The sequence below is a fragment of the Pelobates fuscus genome, chromosome 8 (genome assembly GCF_036172605.1).
Source record: "Pelobates fuscus isolate aPelFus1 chromosome 8, aPelFus1.pri, whole genome shotgun sequence".
NCBI lineage: Eukaryota > Metazoa > Chordata > Amphibia > Anura > Pelobatidae > Pelobates > Pelobates fuscus.
The window spans coordinates 15,979,071-15,997,329 of record NC_086324.1 but is presented as its reverse complement, the minus strand read 5'-3'; the positions used below and the strand labels follow the sequence as shown (position 1 = coordinate 15,997,329).

General features: G+C 41.5%; 1 protein-coding gene across 1 annotated transcript in view; it reads left to right on the top strand.

Moving 5' to 3' along the window:
• Positions 1–17,957, top strand: part of ASIC4 (acid sensing ion channel subunit family member 4) — a 231,368-nt gene extending 213,411 nt beyond the window's left edge. The window contains exons 2-11 of the mRNA XM_063429303.1: positions 2,422–2,566; positions 7,978–8,105; positions 8,579–8,738; positions 10,767–10,823; positions 11,278–11,431; positions 12,009–12,100; positions 13,666–13,745; positions 14,110–14,214; positions 14,697–16,806; positions 16,845–17,957. Coding sequence (XP_063285373.1) covers positions 2,422–2,566; positions 7,978–8,105; positions 8,579–8,738; positions 10,767–10,823; positions 11,278–11,431; positions 12,009–12,100; positions 13,666–13,745; positions 14,110–14,214; positions 14,697–14,810 — 1,035 coding nt within the window. The 3' untranslated portion in view covers positions 14,811–16,806; positions 16,845–17,957. The remainder of the gene's footprint in view (positions 1–2,421; positions 2,567–7,977; positions 8,106–8,578; positions 8,739–10,766; positions 10,824–11,277; positions 11,432–12,008; positions 12,101–13,665; positions 13,746–14,109; positions 14,215–14,696; positions 16,807–16,844) is intronic.
• The last annotated feature ends 302 nt before the right edge of the window (positions 17,958–18,259 follow it).

The window sequence follows — 18,259 nt, the reverse complement described above, 5'->3', positions numbered from 1 at the left end:
GCCAGGCAGAAGCATAATCTCATCACTTGGAGAAGCTGGGGAGATCTGGGACTCAGGAAAGTAGGACAGAGGTCGGAATGATCAAAGGAAGACTCAACAAACAGGATGTAGTGTCCATTCTACATCACCAAGCTCGTGCCCTGTGATCTTTCTCATTTATTCTTTAGCTTCAACTTTACAGCTAGCAATATATCTTGGGAAAATATTCTGAATCTTGTCCGTAGAAACGTTGTAAGCATTTTCTTCAGCTCCGAATTTAGCGTTCTCCGTGATCTTGCGGTTCCACCAACGCTAGGAATCCTGCAGAAGTTATGGCAGGTGACTCAGATGATGGAAAAGAAGAGTCCAGTCTTGGAGTGACAGATAAGTTTTTGAGAGACACTCAGATCCATGGATTACAACACTTGCAGTCATCGTTCTCCATTGCTCATCGCCTCTTCTGGATTGTGGCCTTTCTGGCCTCTTTATGCTATATGCTCACATGGTCATTTGAAAGTTTAGAGTACCTTCTGCTACACCCAATGTGGATCAGTGTTAAGATGAGATGGGCCCGGGAGCTAAAGTTCCCTGCTGTTACACTGTGCCGGGTCCAGAAACAAGTAAATACTACTTACCATTCTGAGTGGCGTGTATCACGTACCCATCATGAATTGGGTGAAATGCTGCTCATTTGTATGTTTCGTGGAAAAAAATGCACAAAGCAAGACTTCACACCAGTGAGTTCTACATAATCTATATGGACTTTCCTCTCTCCTTCTGACTGTCTGTAATGGCTGTATCTACTAAACAGTGAGTTAACCAACAAGCTACAACACAGAGGCAATAATAGCCATCGAGAAATTCTCAATCTCATTGAGTTTAAAAACCTTGCTACTTTGTCCTAAATTTCAAAAATATCAACTTACATCACGTTTCCATGACTCACTGTTTCGTAAATAAAGCCTTTGCTGTTTTTTGTTTTGTTTGTTTAAGGTGTGAAGTAGGCACATTGATTAATGTCTCTGAGCTCTTATCACCCTCAGCCAATAGGTTACTTTAAATTTATACGCTGAGGCTTAGTGGCAAAGAGCAATTCTGGGGCAAATGTCCAAAAGTTGAGCAATCACTATGGAAACTATGGGAATCCTCTTGGTGTTTGTTCCACCATTCAAACGTTTACATAGAATGGCCTTTTTTACATAACTCCCAGTATTTGCAGTAAGTATCTTACAATTCTGTGAAGACACAATTCCCACCCAACTGTTACAATGCTGCATTTTATAAATGTGTATTTACCTGAGCGTTGTATACACGGGAACTCATTATTGTATAATGAGTTCCATGCTGTCCAAAATATATGCATCTATAGATAGTTTATTAGTGACGTGTCTAAAAATAATATTTAATGAACTGCCAAGCAAAAGGGTGTAATAACACAAAGAATTAACCCTGTGACTGACAACGTACAAGCGATAACTTGTTCACCCTTCTGGCACTTAAATTGCCGATAACCTCCTATTCAAATGTTGTTTTTGTCAATTTTTCCTTTAGCCTAGATTATCAAACACACACAGATTTACCCGAAATGTTTCACAATAATGTGTCATCTCTCGGCCAGTCATGGCACACTAGTGTAGACTCTTCCCCATTTCTGCTGGCTCAGCTTCATAGGAGTTGTAATCAGATATGGCTGCCAGGCCGTATGTTAACTGTTACTGTGCTAGTCTCCAGCTGTATGTGTGTTACATCTCTCTCTCTCTTCCTCGAGTTTAAATTTGAATTTAAAAGAAAATCACACTAATCAATAGAATAGAAACTCTATCATAAGAATCAAAAGCTTCCTGTTATTAAATTCCCTTTGATAGGGGCAGCCGAAGCTTTGAAAATAAAAAAAATAAAACCTCTTCTCTATTGATTTATGTTATTAACCAAAAAGGTCATATTGCTAACTTCAAAAATAAACACAGTGTATACATAGTTTTCTGGCCTCATTGATTAATTCAGGGAGGATAAAAATAGCATCCTTTAAAAAAATGCTAGCTCCTTGTCATATTGAAAACACTCCGAGCTGGGATAATGTTTAGCTGGATGTTGGGCCCTTGGTTATCATCAAACTGACAAAATGGACTCTTGTCTTTTATTTACATTATTTTACTAATGTGTCCACATTATAAAAGCAACATTTTGAAAATGTTGAGGAAAGAACATAATTTTCTCCCAGAAAAAGTAACGGCAGATCATGTTTTGATGAGTTATTGGATTGAAAAATATAAAAAGAGATAAAAAAAAAATCTCTAATTTTGCCCACATTGCTCTACGTTGAAAATTGTGACACCTCAAATCTCTTTTCTCAATATTTTGGTTTAGTAACAAGTAAGGGTTAAGTCCGCCTGAGAAATGAACTCCCTGCTAACGAAAATTGTTATGGTTTTATTTTAACAGGTATACACGAGGTACGGCAAATGTTACACCTTCAACGCTGACAAGGAACACCCAAAGGTGACCAGACAAGGAGGAATGGGGAATGGACTGGAGATAATGTTGGACATTCAGCAGGAAGAGTACCTGCCAATCTGGAGAGAGACCAGTAAGTACATACCTACCTAAATCGATGTAGCAGAATTCACATATAGACCTTGAAATGAGATTCTGAGCTACTCAAATGATACTATGATACAAACCAATATAAGTTCATATAGAGACCCGATACTATGATATAGACCGATATACGTTCATATAGAGACCTAATACTATGATACAGACCGATATACGTTCATATAGAGACCTGATACTATGATACAGACCGATATACGTTCATATAGAGACCTGATACTATGATACAGACCGATAAATGTTCATATATTTATACAAACCATTGTGTGGAAATCTATTCACAAACCGGACTTTACATAGGACACGAGGCCATGCGTTTAGACTGGAAGAAAGAAGATTTCGTCTAAGGCAAAGGAAAGGTTTTTTTACTGTAAGAACAATCAGGATGTGGAATTCTCTGCCTGAAGAAGTGGTTTTATCAGAGTCCATACAGATGTTCAAACAGCTACTAGATGCATACTTGCAAAGACAGAATATTCAAGGATATAATCTTTCAATGTAGGGTAATATGTGCTTGATTCATGGGCGTAGGAACCCAAAAAAATCTGGGGGGGATAGCATTTTTACTCGCCGGGTATATTCTAAAACTAGGAGTTGTTTATCCCATTGTACAGCGCTACGGAATTTGCAGTCGCTATATAAATGATTAAATAATAACATTAAAGGGTCACTACAAGGAAGGGGTTTTACTTACCCAGATACAGCGCCGGGATCCTCCTGATTAGAACCACCCCTACCCTTCCCATGAATATTAGAACCACCCCTACCCCTTCCATGCACAAAAGAACACCACCTACCCCTTCCGCGCATATTAACCCCGTACCCCTTCCATGCATATTAGTACCCCCTAACCACTTCCATGCATATTAGTACCCCCTAACCCCTTCCATGCATATTAGAACCCACCCTACCTCTTCCATTCATATTAGTACTCCCCTAACCCCTTCCAATAATTTTTCTACCTCCCCCCTCCTCCCATCCATATTAGTAGCCCCCCTAAACCCTTCCAATTATTTTTCTACCTACCCCTCTCCCCCTATCCTTATTAGTAGCCCCCCTAACCCTTTCCAATTATTTTTCTGCCATGTTAACTAACGCCAGTGCTGGAGTGCCGCCGTGTTTACATTAAAAGGCCTGCAGGGACAGGCTATAGACACCAGAACCACTACATTAAGCTGCAGTGCTTCTGGGGACTATAGTGTTTCTTTAATGTGAGGTAAATTAGAGATTAGTGCCACGAATAATATACTAGATTGCCTACTTACAACCAGATGAGGATGGTGATGGGCTCTAGCTGCCGTCTGGCTCCACTGGTCTGGTGTAGAACAGGCTCTCTGGAGGCTGTTTGTAACTGGTCCCAAAAATCAATGTTCTGTGAGAACGGAAAGCAGCTCCATTTTTGGGGGGCCCTTTACACAGCTCAAGGTCTGGGTCCCAGGGTCCACCTTCACGTTCCACCAATGAGTTTGTTCACAGGGGGTGGAGTGTGTAGGGGATGTCCTGATATGTGTGTAAGGAATGCATTGTGTGAATCTGTGTTTGTATGTGTAAGGGCTGCAAGGTGTGTTTCTGTGTATGTACGGGATGCAGTGTGTGCGTCTGTAAGGGGTGCATTGAGTGTGTGTACGGGGTGCATTGAGTGTGTGTAAGGAATGCATTGTGTGTTTCTGTGTGTGTAAGGATTGCATGATTGTGTGATTGTGTGTGTGTGTGCACGGGGTGCATCGAGTGTGTGTAAGGATGAATTGTGTGTTTCTGTGTGTGTAAGGGTGGCATGATTGTGTGTCAATCTCTCTCCCTCGTCACTCTCTTTCTCCCCCTCCCTCCCTCCCTCCCTCGTCACTCTTTCTCCCCCTCCCTCCCTCCCTCGTCACTCTTTCTCCCCCTCCCTCCCTCCCTCGTCACTCCTTCTCCCCCTCCCTCCCTCCCTCGTCACTCCTTCTCCCCCTCCCTCCCTCCCTCGTCACTCTTTCTCCCCCTCCCTTGTCACTCTTTCTCCCCCTCCCTTGTCACTCTCTCCCCCTCTCTCCCCCCCTCCCTGTTTCTTTCCCCCCTCCCTGTTTCTTCCCCCCCTCCCTGTTTCTTTCCCCACCCCCTCCCTGTTTCTTCCCCCCCTCCCTCCCTGTTTCTTTATCCCCCCTCCCTCCCTGTTTCTTTATCCCCCCTCCCTCCCTGTTTCTTTACCCCCTCCTCCCTCCCTGTTTCTTTACCCCCCTCCCTGTTTCTTTATCCCCCCTCCTCCCTGTTTCTTTCTTCCCCCCTCCCTCCCTGTTTCTTTATCCCCCTCCTCCCTCCCTGTTTCTTTATCCCCCCCTCCCTGTTTCTTTATCCCCCCTCCCTGTTTCTTTATCCCCCCTCCCTGTTTCTTTATCCCCCCTCCCTGTTACTTTATCCCCCCTCCCTGTTTCTTTCTTCCCCTCCTCCCTCCCTGTTTCTTTATCCCCCCCTCCCTCCCTGTTTCTTTATCCCCCCCTCCCTGTTTCTTTATCCCCCCTCCCTGTTTCTTTATCCCCCCTCCCTGTTTCTTTATCCCCTCTCCCTGTTTCTTTATCCCCTCTCCCTGTTTCTTTATCCCCCCTCCCTGTTTCTTTATCCCCCCTCCCTGTTTCTTTATCCCCCCTCCCTGTTTCTTTCTTCCCCCCTCCCTCCCTGTTTCTTTATCCCCCCTCCCTCCCTGTTTCTTTATCCCCCCCTCCCTCCCTGTTTCTTTATCACCCCCCTCCCTGTTTCTTTATCCCCCCTCCCTACCTGTTTCTTTATCCCCCCTCCCTGTTTCTTTATCCCCCCTCCTCCCTGTTTCTTTCTTCCCCCCCTCCCTCCCTGTTTCTTTATCCCACCTCCCTGTTTCTTTACCCCCTCCCTCCCTGTTTCTTTATCCCCCCTCCCTCCCTGTTTCTTTATCCCCCCTCCCTGTTTCTTTCTTCCCCCCTCCCTCCCTGTTTCTTTATCCCCCCCTCCCTCCCTGTTTCTTTATTCCCCCTCCCTCCCTGTTTCTTTATCTCCCCCCTCCCTGTTTCTTTATCTCCCCCCCTCCCTGTTTCTTTATCTCCCCCCCTCCCTGTTTCTTTATCTCCCCCCCTCCCTGTTTCTTTATCTCCCCCCTCCCTGTTTCTTTATCTCCCCCCCCTCCCTGTTTCTTTATCTCCCCCCTCCCTGTTTCTTTATCTCCCCCCCTCCCTGTTTCTTTATCTCCCCCCTCCCTGTTTCTTTATCTCCCCCCTCCCTGTTTCTTTATCTCCCCCCTCCCTGTTTCTTTATCTCCCCCCCTCCCTGTTTCTTTATCTCCCCCCCTCCCTGTTTCTTTATCTCCCCCCCTCCCTGTTTCTTTATCTCCCCCCCCCCTCCCTGTTTCTTTATCTCCCCCCTCCCCTCCCTCCCTGTTTCTTTCTTCCCCCCTCCCCTACCTGTGTTGTAGCGTGGCCGAGCTGTGTACTGTCCGCGGGTACAGGGAGCTTTTGTTTCCTGTATCCGGCGGACTAACAGGAAGTGCACACTCAGTGTTCACTTCCTTTTAGTCCGGCCGGGTACAGGAGACAGATGCTCCCTGTACCGGCGGACTATACCGCGCTCGGCCACGCTACATTGAGGGAGTGACAGGAGGGAGCGCTGAGCGCTTCCCTCCTGTCAGCCCCTCTCCTCTGGCTGCGCCCGGGCGGTGCGCCCTCATGGACGCACCAGCCCGGGCAGAGCTGCAGCCGCCTGAGGCTCTCTGCAGAGCGCTCGGGCGGCTGCAGCAAAAGGGGGGCCGGCGGAGCTGGGGGGGATTTCCCCATTACCTGTCCCCCCCGCATGATTTGCTGGGGGGGATACGTCCCCCCCATCCCCCCCGGTTCCTACGCCCATGGCTTGATTCAAGGATAAATCTGACTGCCATTCTGGGGTCAAGAAGGAATTTTTTTGTCCTAGCTTGTTGCAAAATTGTGCTTCAAACTGGGTTTTGTTTTTGTTTTTTTTTGGGGTTTTTTTGCCTTTTGGATCAACAGCAAAAAACAGGTGTGAGGAAGGCTGAACTTGATGGACGCAAGTCTCTTTTCAGCTATGTAACTATGTAACTATGTAATATAGAGACCTGATTCTGAGATAACGACCGATATAAATTCATATAGAGACCTGATTCTGAGGTACAGACCGATATGAGTTCATATAGAGACCTGATTCTGAGATACAGACCAATATGAGTTCATATAGAGACCTGATTCTGAGATACAGACCGATATAAATTCATATAGAGACCTGATTCTGAGATACAGACCGATATGAGTTCATATAGAGACCTGATTCTGAGATACAGACCGAAATGAGTTCATATAGAGACCTGATCCTCTAATACAGACCGATAAATGTTCATATAGAGACCTGATTCTGAGATACAGACCGATATAAATTCATATAGAGACCTGAATCTGAGATACAGACCGATATAAATTCATATAGAGACCTGATTCTGAGATACAGACCGATATGAGTTCATATAGAGACCTGATTCTGAGATACAGACTGATATGAGTTCATATAGAGACCTGAGTCTGAGATACAGACCGATATGAGTTCATATAGAGACCTGATTCTGAGATACAGACCAATATAAATTCATAAGAGACCTGATTCTGAGATACAGACCGATATGAGTTTATATAGAGACCTGATTCTGAGATACAGACCGATATGAGTTCATATAGAGACCTGATTCTGAGATGCAGACCAACCTAGACACGGTCTAATACCGGAATTTAGTCTTATACTAGTTATATATAGAGCAGATAATGAAACTTACAATAACTAACACAGATGACCTTGAAAAATGAAAAACAAAAGTGAGCTTGATGATAAAACAGTCATAAAAAAGGGAAAAGGGGGGAGTGGGGGATGGGGTGGTAATTGTAAATAAATAATAAAACAGAAATATGGGGTACAGAAATTGAAAACTTTTTGTATTATTATTTTTTTACTTTCTGTGCAGCATATTTCTCACTTTTTTTATTTACCCCACACTCACGTCTGACACAACCAGTGATTTTCCAAAACTGATTATATTGGGGGTAAAACATTTGCCTTTAAATAGCATCTTTAATGTAAAGTGTCCGGTTACTTGTGAGACATGACTTAGAAAAGGCTTAGAAGCATTAGTCCAGATTAACGGGAAGCCACAGATGATCCAGCAATAGAAGGTTTAATATATTTACGGTTACTCGTTGTCTGAGTGTTATTAGTGGTGAATAATTTAATACTTTAGGAGATTGACCAGTGATAAAAAAAAAAATTAGAACATTGCTAATTATCTAGAGATAGTCTTGGTGCATTAAATAAAACCCATAATGGAAGAAAAAAAAAAACAGTAACAGACAGATTTCTGACCACAGCTGGTGCTGTCTCTTTGCTTTTCAGATGAAACCTCGTTTGAGGCTGGAATCAGGGTTCAGATCCACAGTCAGGACGAGCCCCCCTACATCCACCAGCTTGGATTTGGGGTGTCCCCAGGATTCCAGACATTTGTCTCTTGCCAGGAGCAGAGAGTGAGTACCTGTGTATCCATAGAAATATCCATAGAAAGATATTCCTAGACCAACCGAGCACAGACCTGTTCTCAAAACACACACAGAGCTATTTACGAAAGTGAGATCTCACGGTGAACTTCAAACTTAAAGGACAACTGTCACCCCAAAAACATTTTTTTTTTAAATATAATAATCCTTTCAGCAAATTTTGAGGAAACTAATTTTTCTAGAGGGTTTCTTTCACTAAACATTGACCTGCAGCGATTTAAAAGCTGGATTGTAAAATGGAGACTATAATAGCCAAGCTGTGAACATGGAAGAGTTGGATGATTTTCCCTAATCTGCTGGGGTTTTTTTTAATACATTTTGAAATACGGTTTTCAATTCACCACAGATTTGTATTTAGTGAATAGACCTCAATGAAGGGGTGGGTTTTGTATGTTTTTTATCACAATAACCTCACGTGCTTCTTTGTTTCCTTATTTTTACAGTTGACATATTTGCCCCAGCCGTGGGGTAACTGCAGAGCCAGCATGCCACGGGAGCAGTTTTTGCCGGGTTATAGCACATACAGCATTTCGGCTTGTCGTCTACAGTGCGAGAAGGAAGCCGTGCTGAGAAAATGCAACTGTCGCATGGTACACATGCCAGGTAAGGTGCGGTACCACGTACCTGTGATATTTAGAGGGATTCGTGGCCGGTGCAACATAAAGGAACACTGTACAAACCTGCTTTCCTAATGCTACAGTGTCCTGGTTATGGATTAGTGTTAAGTCCCCTCACTCCCTGTTTTCAGTAAAAACCTGAAATAAAAAAAGTTTTGACTTACCTTTTCTCAAGCACCAAGATGCCCTCGGTGCTGCCTGCCTTTCTGCCTCTTGCAACATCATCCAGCTCTCTCGCAGATGGTCCAATCTAATAATCCTCATAGCAGAACATTGGGTACTGTTTAGTCCCCGGTCTAACTTGCCTTGGTGAAAAAGGTGATTTACTCACATTTTTCGTGCGCCGCGCGTGTCCTGTCGTGGCTGGCCCCGCCCCTGCTCCACCCCTTTGGCTGAGATCATCAAACTTGCTGCAAATTGCTGCGCTGGGCCAATCAGCATCTCCTCATAGAGATGCATTGATCTCTATGGGGAACCTTTAGCACCTCCATGTAGAGCATGCCTGTCCAACCTGCGGCCCCCCAGATGTTGCTGAACTACAACTCCCATGATTCTTTCATATAAACAGATAGCCAGGGAATCATAAGAGTTGTAGTTCAGCAACATCTGGGGGGGGCACAGGTTGGACAGCCCTGATGTAGAGTGTAAAGATGCTGAATGTCAGTGCTGCACGTTGTGCAACACTGCCCCAGGAAGCACATCCAGTTACTGTCTGAGGGAGTGCCAATGAATGTGTCCCTAGGCAGCTATAAACACTGTATTTCCTAGGAAAAGGCAGTGTTTACATTAAAATTCCTGCAGGGACAGGCTATAGGCACCAAAACAACTACATTAAACTGTGGTTGTACTGGCAACTATAGTGTCCCTTTAAATTCAATGCTTTCCTAAGAGCTGCAGTGTTGCTGTGGAAGCACCTCTAGCGGTAGATTTAACCATGCATGATAAACATCGCACTTTCTACAAAACTGTGGTATTTTACATTGAAGGGTTAAAATGAAAGGACCACTGCACCCAGGCCCGAGACGAAATAAACCTAATGGGTAATCTCTCATTTCCGAAGAATGGAATGTCTGGCTATTTATGGCCAGGAGGTCCATGTATTTCTGTATAAATTAAATCAATCAGGGCTGTTCACTGAAATGTAGCAAATTCAAATCCAAATGACAGAATTAAGGCTAAAACAGTCAAGCTGTGACTATCGTTAAGTTGGAGGTTTTTTACTGGCCTGTCATTTTTGCTTAAATTTGGTTTGGGGTTTTTAGCTTGCTACAAATTGGGAGTTTGAAGAATAGATCCCAATGTGATGATGAAGAGAAATTGATTACTTAATCAAGAATGGATCTCGAAGGAAATGGCTTGATTACTGCACTGGTTTCATTCCCGCAGCATTTTTTATTTAACGTAGTATACGTCAGCACTTTTCATGTACTGACCATCAGCATGGTTGTAAAACATATGCAGGAAATGATTGTGGTTCTGGGAAGCCTGGGTACACACACATATACTGATACAGAAATTGGCACGCTGAGTACATGGGTTTATCCCAGCAAAGTCCATAAGAATAGTACATACAATATTAAGTGAAAAATGGGCAGAATTTGAAATAAATCAGGGTTTATCCACTAAACAGTGAAAACTGCAAATACAAGACTTGGGCCTCGATTTTATAACTTGGATAAGCTTTTCAAACGATTTCACATTTTTGGGGATAAACTTAAAAAAAAAAAAAAAAATTCAAAATTATTAACATGTCAAAAAAATATATAACTTTTATGAAAACAAAAAATTATTAAGATATTTCTCAAAATATTAAATCATTTTAAGAGTTTATCCAAAAATATTGATACTTTATCTAGTAAAAAAATATATATATATATATCTATATTACCATCCCTGGGTGCACACCCTACCAATTTGCGCACTATGGGGGTAAGGTAACATTACTGAAATAAAAAGAAATCAAACACATATTTCTTGCATTAATCTAATAAATCTTTTTTTTTTTCCACTGCAGGTAATGAAACAATCTGTTCTCCAAACCTGTACATTGCCTGCGCCGATCACGCCTTAGGTATGATTTATGTCATGTCTTCACATACTCATTATACCCAATTATCCGAGGTGTACTCTAAACAGCAGGCTTAGCAAGGGTTTATGGGATATACTCAACTCCCATTGGAAACAATGTAAGGCCATGAATGGCTAAACCGTGTGAGCCACTATTTAGTTTGAACAAAGCCCAGTGCACTAGGATGCAAACCTTGCTGTTTTTTATATTTATTTATTTGCATTATTTTAAGTACAAAGACTGTACTGTTTCAAGGAGCCTGTTTGTTGCCCCCTAAAATTAAAGAATCACTCCAAGCACCATAACCACTATAGTGATCTCCAGTGATTATGGTTCCTACTTAGGCGCTTCCCTAAGTTCTCCTGAGATAAGGCCTGCAGTGTAAGGATGGCTTATTGGCTGAGAGTCATTAGCTGATTTTTTTTTTCTTGACACTCACCTGTGTGTCGTTCAACAGACTCCGTAGCAGATGATACCAGTGACAAATGCACCTGCTCCACTCCCTGCAACCTAACTCGCTACGGCAAGGAGATCTCCATGGTTCGAATCCCCAACAAGGGATCTGCCACCTACCTGGCTCGAAAATACAACAAGGACGCGTCCTACATCAGGTAAACGAGGAAAATATAAACAGATCTGTTAGGATTATTGGGAACGTATAGGTGCAAAAAGGCACATTGGGAAAGCTTTCTCCAGGCCAAGTCTATAACCCTGATAGATTGGGATAAGCAACCTTTGGCACTCCAGATGTTGTGGGATACATCTTCCATGATGCTTGGCCAGCATTACGGCAGTAAGAGCATTATGGGCAATGCAGTCCACAACAGCTGGAGTGCCGAAGGCTGCCTACCCCTGGATCATCCTCCTCGGGATGCAGTTACACCCTTAGAGAAAACCAGCAAAGGTCTTGTTGTTCGTTTTTTAACATCACTATATCAAAGCACTGTGGAAAGTTGTATTTCATATTTTATTACGATATGTGAGCAAATGATTCTGTTCTTTTTTTTTTTATTCTTTTTATTTATTTATTTGTTTGTTTGTTTACGAATGTGATCTCAGAATAAAACTAGTGCCAAGTGATGCCAGGTTTGGAATCTATGTTTACATTAAGGAGAGATTTCTCGAAATGTCCTCTCTGCTGCAAATTAAACAGCTTTCTCTTTCTTTTACCTTCTTCTCCACCAACAGAGAAAACTTTCTGGTCCTGGACATCTTCTTTGAAGCTCTGAACTATGAGACAATAGAACAAAAGAAAGCGTATGACTTGGCCAGTCTGCTTGGTGAGAGACGGATTGTAACAATACTGTACGGAGTCTACAGGGACAATGTATCAATGTGTTCTGAAAATTGGTCTTCTGGGGGTTCATAATCTATTCCATCTGAGCAGTGTGTTCTAAAAGTAGTCTTTATATATTCCGACTTTCTGAGCCTTCGCCAATTAAAATGCTGTGCATATATGTTGTGCATATTCTATTCCATTTTCTCGTCAAGAGAAATGGTACACAATTCAATATGGCCCATTGGGTGGTCCATGCACTTAGGGCTCTGTCTTTGGGGCCCTGCTATGCACTGTGTCTGTTTAACAGTGCGACCAGGCCCATTTAATCATGGCAGCCTGGAAGGAAGTGAAAGATGGTCACTTCCTTCCAGATAACACCGAGCTGCATGGGAGGGAGAGGATAGAGAGGAGTGGAGAGTAGACTGGGAGAGCCTCTGACGCCCAACAGCCTCAGCCAGCAGACTGAACCCTGGGGAAGTCACCCTCCTGCATCCAAAATTAAACAGGAGGGTGGCAAGAAAATTTTACATTTTACATGTGTGTCTGTGTATCTGCATGTGTGTCTGTATGGGTGTCTCTGTGTCTGTGTATGTATCTCTGTGTCTGTATGTATATGTCTTTGTCTGTGTAACTGCATGTGTGTCTGTATGTGTGTCAGTGTGTATTTTCATGCGTGTCAGTGGGTGCACCTGTGTGTCTGTGTATCTGTATGTCTGTACCTGTGTATGTGGGTATCTGAATGTGTGTCAGTGTTTGTAGAGTATCTGTATATGTGTTACTGTGTGTCTGTGTATCTGCGTGTGTATTTGTGTGTCTGTATCTGCATGTGTGTGTGTGTGTGTGTGTGTGTATCAGTATGTGCATACATCTAGGTTTTTCAAACACCAAAACTACACACAAATACACCCCTGCATTCAGATGTCAACACTATATACAGACACTCCCCTACATTCAAAGGCAAACACTACACACAAGTAATGCACTGGTTTCAAAGGGCAACAGTACACAAAAAGCAAACAACCCTGCACACAAATAAACCCCTACATTCACACACACACACACTCCACACAAAAAACATACATCAAAACAAATCTTGCATCAGGGCCCTATCTACTTTAGTTCTGCCACTGTCAGCCATTGATAGTGGTGGCGGATGCCAAATGGCAAGATGTGACATGACAACTCTGTCAATTGTAAAATTTTATCAAAATTATCTAGTCCATAACTCAAAATAGTCACAGTTAAATTTCAATTCCACTACAGTCCTTATGAGTTTTTCATAATGAATTTATCTTCATGATAAAATATAAAGTGCAGGCGCTATAACGGTGCCATAAATACAGAGGTAAAAAGAAATCAAAGTCCACTAAGCCCATAATCTGTGTTATATTTCCATTCTAGATAGTCAATAAATACATAATAAGTAGCAGGCTAAATACAGTTTTGAGCTTTAATTATTTCAGTAAATTTTCGTAACCCTACATATAACGAATCTCTATATTTGCTTTCGGTTCATTTGAGATTTTATCCAATGTGTCGTTGTTCTCTATTTCTTTGTTTTTTTAGGAGATATCGGGGGCCAGATGGGTCTGTTCATTGGTGCCAGTTTTCTTACCATTTTGGAAATTCTTGATTACCTGTATGAGGCAAGTATCTATATGTCAATATTAAACAGAACACAAAAAAATATCTAAATAAAAATCAATAAATGTTTCATCCGAATAAGTATCAATTGTCTTCATTATGGAGAAAACTTGTGTGCTGCGAAACACATGCGATAATTAGCTTTAATTATGTTTTGTTTTACAACAGTACTGTAGGTGTAACAATCCAATGTCATGGTGATTCTTCCCTTTCCTTTTCTCCTGCACTATGTTATTTGTATATCTTGTGTTGATCACACAATATATTTTGTTCAAAGTCTAAAATGACAAATTGTCTGAGAGCTCTCCTGTTTCCAAGTAAAATCGAAAAATAAAATAAAGCTTTCTCATCTTTTCTCGCCGACAGCTGATACGAAATAAAGTTAACCGCGTTTTTAGGCGAAAATCATCTCCGGTAAAGAAACCAACGGAGAACATTTCAACACTTGTGATGGATGATCTCAAGGATCAGGTATGGTAGATCCAGTTGATATGGCTGAGCGTGCTACAGGAGAGCTGAGACATACCACACACATAGAGAAGTGAATATCTCAATAGAAACAGAAGGCTCCATAAAAAGATGGTTAAGATACAGTCATTGAAAAATACCTTATTGTTAGCATGTTCATGGATCTGTCAAGCACCAATCAGTGAATCCGACACTTTGTTCATGTATTGTTGTATCTGTTTTTGAAAAGTGAACTTACAGTAACACCAGGGCCTACGTCTTGTGTATTACAGACTGTAGTCGTTAAATGCTCTGTAATGTTAAACATAGGTTTAATTTCATAGCTGTATGAATTAGGAAGACTAGAGAACAACCTTGTCTTGAACAGATAATGCTTAGGACAAGGAAATATATGCATACACTAGATTAGAGGATGCAGAAAAGCATAGAACTAAATCTAACAAAGAAAACAAAACTCTCATGAACTTTCACTATTTCTTTTTTAGAGTTCTATTGAAGTCCGGGGAAGGCATCCAGAGGGAGCTTATGCCACCACAATGCTTCCTAACCACCATCGGCACTATACACATCATGGTGTATTTGAAGATTTTGCTTGCTAAGATACAGACATGGTGGTGCTAACAGCCCACAACCTGACTCTATTCCTTGGTGGTGGTAAAAACATTATCTATGGATCTTACCCTAGCTCACAATTACCCCCAAGGCAACCCAGAATCTGGACATCCTTCGTCCATGAAACATGCGGATGGACTGGCCTTTCCAAACATAAATCTGTTACAAGATAAACTTGAGAAGTTTCTGCAGAGATTTCTCTTTAATACCTACAAGTATAACAAATCCTTTCTACATTCTCTCTCTCATAGACGTGTGCGGGAGACGTCAACCACCACCTACTACGAACAGAGAGAGAATGATGGTCTATCTAATCTTCCACAGACACCGTCCAATCAAATAAGAGAGTTTACGATGTCTTTCTCCTGCAGTGGAAGAGTAAGAAAGGTTAAGGGTAAACAAGTGAGGGAATTTTCTAAATCCAAACAATGAGATATGATTAGCTTTCAATATAAAAAATTACAAATTAGTGGAAAATAAGAAAACAATAAGGATCTCATGTTTTGTCTATTATCGGGCATAAGGGAGAGATTGCTTAAGAACATTTGGATTTTGGGAGAAACTTAAAATGTGATTGTGATCTGTAACCACAATGATGAAGGCAATGTAATAACGGCAGCACAGTCACCATATCATCTCCAAGTCTTTATTAAGATTTCCAAGGATTTTTATAGTGCGGCCATTGTATACAGCACAGTACAACAACACAGGCACAATGACTCCAAAGAGCTTGCGAGTGCAAACCGTATTGTCAGACACTTTAAGCACAGCACACAAAAGCAACTCATCTCATATGCTATTTATCGCCCCCACCACCACCACCCAGAATTCCTACCCCGAAAGTCATAGTTTACGTTTGCATGACACAAACAGGCAATAAGGTGCTCTCAGGGCAATCAATAATCAAATGCCACCTCTCTGGGCAAAGTGACGCATTTTGCTCTAAGTATTCCAGATTCTATTACACTTATATCAAAAGCACTCCAATATAACAATTATAGATGTATTTAAACATGGAACTACCAGAAGGTGTGTGAAAAAAAGGCTTAATCTTATATATTTCTCACGCAAAGAGAAGAGAGAGTTTACAGTCCCTTTTATGTCTCAGACATGGCAAAGTGAGTTTGCAAAATAAAGGCAATTGCAAGGGTATGACATAAATTGCACAGAAGCTGACCTAATTATAAGGTTGACTTCCCTAGGAAAAATCAGACGACTGTGAGAAATCAGAATCAAATAAGGGAATTTATGTTACAGAGGAAGATGAACAGGTTCTAGACAAAGAAAAAATGGAGCCTGGCTGGACAAAATAATAGTGCTTGTGGTCTGTCCTGTGAGGTCAGATTAAATCACTTGAAGACAATCAAATTAGAAACTTGGTTTATGGTGAGAAGGAGGATGTGGAAGAATGAAAGGTAAAATATACTTACTTTGGAGTGTTAAAATAGTAGGCGACTGATACCTTAATATCTTGAAAAGGCATATTAGTACAAGCTTCAATAAGTGCTTAGCATTAAGTTGGTCAACTTGCTTCTCTGCTGCAGTTGTCATGGGATGGACAACCATCTCACCAGCTGTTATCATGGGATGGACAACCATCTCTCCAGCTATTATCATGGGATGGACAGTCATCTCTACCGCTGTTGCCATGGAATGGGGAACCATCTCTCTTATTTGTTGTCATGGGATGGAGAACCATTTCTCCAGCTGTTTTAATGGAATGGATACCATCTCTCCTGCTGTTATCATTGATAGACAACTGCCTCAAGCTGTCCAGAGGTTTACACACCCTGGGTCATGCACATGGGTTTTGTGACATCTTCACAGGGATTATGTAGTATACATGGTGCTGGAACTAGATGGAAGTTGGACAGCCATGATTTAGCATACTTTTAGTTATATTGACCAAGCTGGAGAGTCCATGTTTGGTAGTGGATTTGTTATCCCTCTCACTGCCAATAAGACAACAGTCTAATCAAGAAGGTTTTATCGCAGTTTGAAGGTTTTATCGCAGTTTGAAGGTTTTATCGAAGTTTGAAATTTTATCGAAGTATGAAGTTCACTTCACTCCCAATCTGATCACCCAAAATTTGTAAACTAAGTATAGTTAGCTACTATTGTTGACATTATAGTTTCAAGCATATCACTAATGTTAACATTCATATATCATATATCATTACATAGTAATATTTATTTAAACATATAAATGAATACATAAATAGTCTAAAATATTTATATATTTATATTTTTGGTGAGTAACTGAGTATGACCACCAGTCTACAGTTAGACAGGTCCTTATAAATGATAAATTGTAGATAGATTGCCGTGGAGTGGGGTTTACACTTGACACAGCTTAAAAATGAACTGTCATTCTCAAATCTCCAAGCCCGTAAAAGGGTCAGGTTGCCACATAAAACCCTGGGTAGCAAGCTTCAACAAATTGCTCATCAATATTTTGACCCAAAACATATACCAGTCGTGAATGCTTTGGTGCACACTAAAATTGGCTGCCTAGGGAGCAAGCAGAAAAAGTATGCAGCTTGAAGAGCAACTCCACCAGATTATATGGCTGAACCTCACCCCAGATACACCCTATAGTCAGCCCAGTATAATTACGCAGTTTAGCATTGATCCTGTGATCAGTCCTTCACCTGCTTCTAATGGCCCCAGGCACCATTCCAACTTGGGTAACACTTTGCTGTTTGTGGCTAGAGAATTACAATCCTTTTCATCCTTTTTTTTAAATTGGGCGTTAAAATGATGAGAATTGTGGTTTAAAATAACTGAAGTGCCATATGGTACCAACAGCTAGTGTTACAATGTACGGGCCATCAGACAAGGTTTGGTGATTTACAGAGCGGACTTCTATCTATGTACCCCACACATCCTTGACGAGAACTCTTGGGTAATACAGATGCCCCCTGGTATCCCTTTCCTTTTCTGAAGGAAGTGAAAAATCAGTCACTGGTATTATGTGCCGAATAATATCCAGCTATTTTCAGCCTCCTCCATTATCTCAGCAGTTCTGCGCCCCTCTGGGGGTGTCTCTGTCTTTCAAAATTACACATAAACACGGGGGCTGTGCAAAAGACTTGTTCTCATTGTACAATATTTTAATGTTAAGCATTAAAAATAAAAGGTATTTTTAAGTGTGGAAGTCTTTTGTTCCTATTGAAGAAAACTAATAGTAAAATAAGTTCTGCTGTAGTATTTATTACCGGTAGACTGACCTGCCAAATCACAGATATATATATATATATAATACATGGGCATATATCCTGGATTTGTGTATAAAAGTGTTTCCATGGTAGAAGATGCTCATTTACAACATCATTTGTGGTTGGGGAATAAACGGCCTGGAGAAAGTCTCAGTTATAGTCACAGTGTGACAATGTTAGCCTCAGTTTTGCAATATGGTTTTTAATTCTCTACAATT